This window comes from Odontomachus brunneus, unplaced genomic scaffold (assembly GCF_010583005.1).
Source record: "Odontomachus brunneus isolate Ranch 3 - 2012 unplaced genomic scaffold, Obru_v1 Obru_scaffold_154, whole genome shotgun sequence".
Classification (NCBI taxonomy): domain Eukaryota; kingdom Metazoa; phylum Arthropoda; class Insecta; order Hymenoptera; family Formicidae; genus Odontomachus; species Odontomachus brunneus.
This window is the reverse complement of record NW_022639604.1, coordinates 141,997-150,837: the sequence shown is the minus strand read 5'-3', so window position 1 is coordinate 150,837 and position 8,841 is coordinate 141,997. Positions and strand designations below refer to the sequence as shown.

The 8,841-nt window shown below is 29.4% G+C and overlaps 3 protein-coding genes across 4 annotated transcripts in view; all 3 read right to left on the bottom strand.

Moving 5' to 3' along the window:
- The window catches only part of LOC116850759, a 3,948-nt gene extending 3,280 nt beyond the window's left edge, over positions 1-668 (bottom strand). The window contains exon 1 of the mRNA XM_032829397.1: positions 113-668. Within this exon, the coding sequence (XP_032685288.1) occupies positions 113-559 (447 nt within the window). The 5' untranslated portion in view covers positions 560-668. The remainder of the gene's footprint in view (positions 1-112) is intronic.
- Positions 669-1,721: 1,053 nt separating this feature from the next.
- Positions 1,722-3,538, bottom strand: LOC116850745. 2 transcript variants are annotated; one of them, XM_032829373.1, is made up of 3 exons: positions 3,335-3,538; positions 2,882-3,248; positions 1,722-2,773 (listed from the first exon to the last, which is right to left on the bottom strand). In XM_032829373.1, the coding sequence occupies exons 2-3, from the start codon at positions 3,182-3,184 to the stop codon at positions 2,381-2,383; spliced, it is 696 nt and encodes a 231-aa protein (XP_032685264.1). In that variant the 5' UTR covers positions 3,185-3,248; positions 3,335-3,538; the 3' UTR covers positions 1,722-2,380. The 2 variants fall into 2 exon arrangements, with proteins under 2 accessions (XP_032685264.1, XP_032685263.1); XM_032829372.1 differs by having other exon boundaries at positions 2,882-3,193.
- A 2,711-nt stretch (positions 3,539-6,249) lies between these two features.
- On the bottom strand, positions 6,250-8,638 carry LOC116850756. The gene is made up of 2 exons (XM_032829392.1): positions 7,167-8,638; positions 6,250-6,747 (listed from the first exon to the last, which is right to left on the bottom strand). The coding sequence occupies exon 1, from the start codon at positions 8,512-8,514 to the stop codon at positions 7,204-7,206; it is 1,311 nt and encodes a 436-aa protein (XP_032685283.1). The 5' UTR covers positions 8,515-8,638; the 3' UTR covers positions 6,250-6,747; positions 7,167-7,203.
- Between the last annotated feature and the right edge of the window lie 203 nt (positions 8,639-8,841).

Genomic DNA, 8,841 nt, shown 5'->3' with positions numbered 1-8,841 from the left:
ATTTCCTATTTTCATTAATGCTAGTCTCTATTATGTCGCTGGTCATATTGCCTATATTCATGTTCAGTAATACCAACATCTCACCGCACTCCTTCCCATGTCTATCCAATACATTACATTCTATTTGGTGATCATTACAAAAATTGGCTGAATAGCAAGTGTTGCAAGGACTTATGTTTATCTGTCGATAACATACATAACACATCTTTGCACATAATATCATCTCCTTTTCGTATTGGTATACGTAACGTGACAAACTAAGCTGTATTCGTTGTAAAATATCGTCCCGTGATGCTATCCAATGTTCCAAGCTAGGATACGTATCCGAGAAAGATTTTTCTGTTATTATCCTTGCCACAGCTATGCAGAATTCCGAGTGCAAGATTCTGTGTATCTCCTTATGCTCCTCTGAACAGTAAGATATCAAATTACAGAGATTACACGTTATCAAGTATCTGCTGGGATTTTTGCAAACATGACAAACGTTTGGATTGAAAAATTGGTTGTATTTGTCTTCTGTGTATGGCCCAGCAAAAATTATTACTTTTCTGTTGTTCATCGTTATAAGTATTATTAATTATTATTTATATGAATACTGTTTGTGATATTTACTTCAGAGTAATGCGCGAACCTGGACAACTCACCTAGTGTCATGGAAATATTTATATGGATTAGATATAGACATTTAAACAATAATAGTACACGGGACATTAATAACGGATACAATATGTTTATATCGAAAAAGTTGTTGACAATATATTGTAAATAAACACGAAATAGTGATATTCGTTAGTGTAGGGAAACAATATGATACATTCCTTATGAAAATCTTGTTGAAAGATTGAAAATATACTATAAAATTTATCAAGAAAGATATTAATAAATTTGTGATAATTTCCAGCAGAAATTAATAATATTATATAAACTAGTAATATTTTTGTAATATTCTTTAACGATCATTTTAAATGAATTAATCCATTAAATAAAAATTTCTTTTTATCCGAAGCCTTCAGTTTTCTATTGTTTTGTCAACGGTAGGGATTACTTAACGTTGAAAATGAAGCGACAGACGGTTGTCTAAATGGATCTAATTATGTATTTTTAAGACTTGCATAGTGTATCGTAACATAGTATATTATATGTTACAGAATATTGTAACATAATATATTTATTCACAAACATTGAAATGGTGGATCAACATCAGATATGCGACAAATATTGATATAATAAATATTAATGCATCAGTGATTACACCACTGCTTCTCAACTTTTAACGAAATATTATTATGATTAATCTGAACAAGAAACAGTTTAAAACAACTTACTCAATAATCAAAACTTCAAAAAGATTTTGAAATATTATTTTAAATATTAATCTGTTTTATCCTGTTTTAAATATTAATGCTTTTTTATCGAAAAACATGGATACATTTTAACGGCATAACAGAGTTTTATTTAAATAAGTGATTAAGTTATACAAATATAATTTTTAATAAAAGACACTCACATACCAAAGTCAATCGAGGAATATTAACTGCTGTATAATCGTATATATTCATATATAAATTAGGTACATTTATATATAATTATATTTAATAAGCGATTATATACATAATTATACATAAGTAGCATTAGGCAGCCTCATACAAAATTATGAACAAAGTCATGCAAAATTACGTATAATTAATGTAACTAATTATACATAATTTAATGTGCTGCCATTTGATTTTATATAGTTATATATGATTGTATATAAACAACTTTTTACGAGTAAAAATTTCGATTTGCACAACTTTAACGATATGCTAAAAGCGGACATCTTTTGGTAATCAACCATTCTTTTTCAGGACTACGGTCCACGTTATTTAATTGCGATAATCATAGAGAAATTCAGTATTTCAGTATATCCACTAGTCACATGGCTTCTATATGGCCAACTGCAGAATTTATTTTTTCTATACGATCGATTTCTTCTTGTACCTGTTACTTCTTGTCTATTTTGCGTATTGCAATCCAAGGTTGAAAGATTAAAAGTAAATGCACAATGAATTTGTACTACTATGGTTGTTACAGTTTCAAACAATGTTCTTATCAAGCACATATTTATGTCAGGTATTACTATCAGATATATAATGTTTGACCATCAAGGTTGGATAAGAAAATTCTTTTTTTGATATTATCTAGTTCTTCCATTATTAAATATCTGTTAATAAATGTAGTCATGTTATGTTAATGTCTAGCATCACGAAATGTGGTTAACATGAGTTTGTTTAGATATAGTTGCAAATTATTGCTACACATACAGACGAATTTAACGTTTAATAATAGTAACAGTTCTTTGTAGTGATCGTTATGTTCTAGATTACATAGCATTTGGAGATCACCTAAAAATTAGCTGAATATCAAGTGACGCATTATTACTATGGCACGTACTACAAACAGAACATAGATCGCGCGATTTGAATATTGGCGACTGTATAAGTACAATATGCAATTCCTTTATCGTAAAGTAACCTAAGAAAATATGCCAAATTTGTAAAGATACTACATCTATTCTATTTGCGTCTATAAGTTGAACAATGTATTTACGTGCATTGAGTGTAACAGATAATAAATTTGACGCGTAGTATAATGTCAGCGATTCGGATGCAACCTCAGAATATACATATTGGTCTAATGTCCAGGCAAGAGTTGAATTATGATCGTCTAACATCTTAGGACGAGTATGTCGATCATTTCTGTGTACATAGCCATTAATAAATGTAATATTGTCCTGAAAATATATCTTTTTAGGAAAACTTTCTTCCTTTATGAATCATAAACTCCTGCATGTCGCGGATAATATCGGCTATATTCGTGTTCAGTAATAGTAACAACTCACCGCAGTCCTACCCATGTAATAACTAAATTCCACTTGGTGATCATCACAAAAATTGGCTGAATAGCAAATATTGCAAAGACTTCTGTTTATCTGTCGGTAACACACATAACACGACTTTGCACATAATATCATCTCCTTTTCGTACTGGCATACGTAACGCGACAGACTAGGCAGTATTCGTTGTAAAATGTCGTCTCGTGATGCTATCCAATGTTCCAAGCTAGGATACGTATCCGAGAAATATTTGTCTGTTGTTATCCTTGCCACAGCTATGCAGATTTCCGAGTGTGAGTTTCTATGCATCTCCTTATGCTACTCGGAACAGTAAGAAATCATATTGCAGAAATTATACGTTATCAAGTCTCCGCTGGAAAGTTTGCAAACATGACAAACGTTTGGATTAAAAAATTGATTATATTTTTGTTTAGTGAGCAGTTCAATAAAACCTATTACTTTTCCGTCATTCATCGTTCTATGTATTATTGATTATCATTTGTGAATTGTGTTTGTAATATTGGATTCAAAATAATTCGCAAAACGCGGCAAATCACGGCTTGTCATGGAAACATTTATACGGATTCGATATAGATATTTAAACTATAATGATACGCGGGACTCTAATAACGGATATAATATGTTTATATTGAAAAAGTTGTTGACAAAGTAAATTGCAAATATCGATAGAACGAACTAGAAATATTCGTTAGTGTAGAGAAACGATATGATACATTCCTTATGAAAATCTTGCTGAAAGACTGAATATATACTGCAAAGTTATCAAGAAAGATACTTTAGTAAATTTGTAATAATTTCCAGCGAAAACTTGTAGTATCTTGGTAATGTACAATAATAATCACTTTAAATAAATTAAATAAAAATTTCTTTTTATCTGAAGCTATCAGTTTTACATATTGTAATAACGGTAATGGTTCCTTAACGTTGATAATGAAGCGACAGACGGTGACGTAAATGGCTCTAACTATGTGTTCCAAAGACTTACATATTGTATTTTTATAGTATATTATATGTTACAGAATATTATAATATTATTTTATTCGCAAATATTGAAATGATGGATCAACATTAGGTATGCAACGAATGTTGGTATAATAAATATTAGTGCATTAGTGATTACACTATTGTTTCTCAATTTTCAACGAAATATTATTATGATTAATCTGAAGCAAACGGTTTAAAACAACCTACTCAATAATCAAAACTTCTAAAAACTTGCGGAATATTATTTTAAATATTCTGTTTTAATCTGTTTTAAATATTAACGCTTCATTATCGAATAATATATATATATATATATATATATATATTTTAAGGACGTAACAGAGCTTTTATTTAACAAGTGTGTTTAAGTTATATACAAATATTTTATTTTAATATAAGACATACGCAAGTCAATTGAGGAATATTAACTGTTATATCATATATTTATGTAAAAATTAGGTATATTTATATATAATTATATTTAATGAGGGATTATAAATATAACTATTTATAAAAACAGCATTAGGTAGCATCACACAAAGTTATAAATAAAGTTGTGTAAAATTATATATAATCATGTATTATTATACATAAATTTGTATGCTGCTATTTGATTTTACATAGTTAAACGTAATTATGTATAAAAAAATTTGTACGTACAAAAATTTTGTTTTGGAGAATATTAACGATATGTTAAAAATGAATTTTGTACCTCGTAATAGGTGTAGTCCCGTCATTCTAAAATCAACCATTCTTTTTAATGACTGCAGTCCAGGTTATTTAACTGTGACAATCATATACAAATTAGTGATGCAAATTAGCTATGACTAGTTGACAGACGTACTGAGTACAAATACATGAAAATATATTTATGGGATATAAAATTTAGTTCCGTGAAATCATGTTTATTTCTGTACATCTACATATCACAATACATTGTGGGTCCCACATATAAGAATTAAAATATATTACTCTCAGCGTGACTAGTTGTAGCATTATGTTTATAATGAAACTTTGTAATGCGCCCAGAAAATTATCTTATGCTGTACTTACTGCTAATCGTATAAACTAATGCAACAGTAGGCAATATAAAACGGATAATACTATCGAATCATATATACACTTCGTTTCAATACAGTATGAACAATTTTTCTCCGATACATTTTACTCGATAGCCAACGCAACGAAAGAACTGATTTTTAAGTGATTGCATGAAGTTAAGTTCTATCATTTATTAGATAATTAGCTATATTCAGGAATGCATCGGAAAATTGTTGAAAACTTATTGAAATAAAGTAGATATGCTACACATTTACAAAAAGAGAGAGAATTGTAATATATATTTACTAATGAATGTATACTAACAAAAAATCCATATTGTATTAGCAATTATGATTAAACTTTTATTAATTTTACAATAATCGGTGATAACCTTTAAGACACAAATAGTTTCAAATATTTCTATACGTCTCGACAAATTTCCATAATTTAAATTGTTAAAGTCGATGTGACGAGCTACAGATTTTAGTTATAAACTATAATATGAAGAACATAAGAATGTAGTTTGCATAAAATATATCGCAATTATTTCTATCACCTATCACATACAGAACACGGACGATTAAAAAGGGACTTACAAAACAGTTACATATAGCTGAGTACAGAATTGCGGAATATATCTATAACTAGTGAATTGTATGCGAATATTATGCGAAATATAAAATTTTAGGTACGATGTGCAATCATTTTATTACCTCACGTAAATATGTTTTACATATTTCAGGAATGTAAGAAAAAATACTATTAATTTACGACTAAATATATAGCTTAGGAAGATATGTATTATTTATCTGAATGTCGTTAAGAATAGACAGGTGCGTCTATAACATTATTATACTAAAATGAACAATATTATACTCTATTATACTATACAAAAATACTATACAATATGCTATACTAAATTAAAGCAATGATCAAGCAACTAATGACTTTCAGCCTTTAATTAGGTCGGTTATGTAAATGCATGAATAAATAATTAAATTCTCATTTCGGTAAATTCACTAGTCACATGGCTTTTATATGGCCCACAACTGCAGAATTTATTTTTTCTGTAAAATCTATTTCTTGTTGTACTTGTTACTTCTTGTATATTTTGTGTATTGGAATCCATTGTAATTTCATCATTAAATGTTGAAAGATTAAAAGTAAATGGACAATGAATTTGTACTTCTATTCTTGTTACAGTTTTGTCATGTTCTTATCAAGCACATATTTATGTTAGGTATTACTGTCACATATATAATGTTGTAATGACCAGAAAGTTTTGATAAGGATATAAAATTCTTTTTTGTTATTATCTAGATATTCCATTACTAAATTTCTGTTAATAAATGTAATCATGTTATGATAAGGTCTAGTACCAGGAAATGTGGTAAACGTGAGTTTGTTTAGACATAATTGCAAGATATTGCTATTCATATAGACGATATTAATTCTCAGTAATTGTAACAGCTCTTTGCAGTGATCCTTATGTTCTAGATTAAATAGCATTTGGTTATTATCACAAAAATTAGATGAATAACGAATGACGCATGGTTTTATGTTTATCCGTCGGTGACACTTATAACACGATTTTTCGCATAATACCACATCTATTACGTACAGATGCATGCCTGACAGTTATTTATTAAAATTTCCTTCCGTATTTCTCTCTATTCTTCCAAATTACGATATGTGTTCCAATCGGATTTGTCTATTATGATACTGGCTATGTCTCTGCAGAAATCCAGGGGTCTTCATGTATCTTCTCATGCTTCGTGGAATAATAAGAAATCTTACAGCACATTGATTACAAAGTTATGAATCTTCTGCAAACATGACAAACGTATGGATTAAAAAATTGATTATATTTGTTTTCTGTGTATGATCCATCAAGAGTTATTCTTTCGTCTATATTCTCGTCGCGACATATCTTAATAATGACTGTTAATGTATATTTTATTTGTAATATTTATTTCGATATAACGCGCGAAGTTTGTCAACTCACAGAATATAACAGAAACTTGTATGCGAGTTATATATAGATGTATAGACAGTAATCAATAACAATAGACAATAATAGTAAGACAATAATGCTATTATATATTTTGAAAAGATGATAAACGAAATACTGTTTACGCTTGAAAATATACCCCAGTAAAAAATTTCTTATATATTCTCGAATATTATTAAAAATTGAGTATCATTAACTATATCAAAATGAAGATAGAATTTAACACTATATTACCTTCAACCTTTGACTGGTTCGGTCATGTGATTTAAATTTATGAATACATAATAAAATGCGCATTTCGGTAATAACATCTTCCAGTTACATAGTTTTTATATGGCCTACATCCGCGGAATTTATTTTCTTTGTACAAGCATTTTCTAGTTACACCTGTTATATCTTCTATTATATTTATATTTTCTTGCGCTGTCTTTTTCGTGTCAGCGGTTAAAAGTAATGGACACTTTTGGGCTATAATTGCTGTTACAGATCCAAGCCATGTTCCCTTGGAAATAGTTCGTGTTTGAAGTATAATCACATTTGGTGGTTCATATGACTCTGAGCGTACATACGTGTAGTACGTTTCTGGTACATTTTTAACATAAATTTTCAGATGTTTTTCTTGGCACGTGGAACACACAGATCCTAGATCGTGCGATTTATATGTTGGCGATTTTATGTATACAATATACAAATCCTTTATCGTTCTCACAAAGTAATGTAAGAAAATATGCCAAATTTTCCAAGATATTTCATTTATATTATTTGCGTCTATAAGATGAACAATGTATTTACGTTCCTTGAGTGGGACAGATAATAATAAAGATAATAAATTTGATTCCCCCAACGCGTAGTATAATGTCAGCGGATCGGATACAGCCTCAGAATATACATATTGCTCTTTTGCCCATGTAAGAGTTGAATTAGGAGCTTCCATCATCTTACGACAAATAAGTTTATTGTTGTTGAGTACATAACCATTAATAAATGTAATAGTATCATGAAAATTTGCCTGTATAGGAAATTTGGTGAACTTCCTTCTTTTGTAAAGCAGAAACTTTTCTATGTCGTAGCTAATATCGGCTATATTCATGTTCAGTAATAGCAACAGCTCGTCGCAGTCCTTCTGATGTATATTAATAAATTCTAATTGGTGATTATCACAAAAATTAGCTGAGTAGCAAGTGTCGCAAGGACTTATGTTTATCTGTCGGTAACACACATAACACGACTTTGCACATAATATCATTTCCTTTTCGTACTGATATACGTCACGTGACATACTAGGCAATATTCTTTCTAAAATGTCGTCCCGTGATGCTACCCACTGTTCTAAGCTAGAATACGTATTTGAAAAAGATTTTTCTGTTGTTACCCTTGCCATAGCTATGCAGATTTCCTTGTGTGAGTTTATGTGCATCTCCTTATGCTCCTTGGAACAATAAAAAATTATATTGCAAAGATTACATGTTATCAAATCTCCGCTGGGACGTTTGCAAACATGACAAACGTTTGGATTGAAAAATTGATTATATTTGTGTTCTGTGAATGGTGCGATAAAATCTATTACTTTTCCGTTATTCATCACTCTAAGTCTTATTGATTATCATTTATATGAATTCTGTTTGTAATATTTTCTTCAAAATAATGCGCTAAACTCGACTCACGCAAAACAACTTACGGATTGTCATGGAAATATTTATACGGATTCGATATATATATATATTTAAACAATAACGGTAGACGGGACGCTAATAACGGATACAAATATGTTTATATCAAAAAAGTTGTTTACAAAATAAATTGTGAATATCGATATGACGAACTAAAAATATTCGTAGTGTTGGGAAACAGTATGATATTCCTGATGAAAATCTTGTTGAAAGACTGGAAATATACTACAAAAGTTATT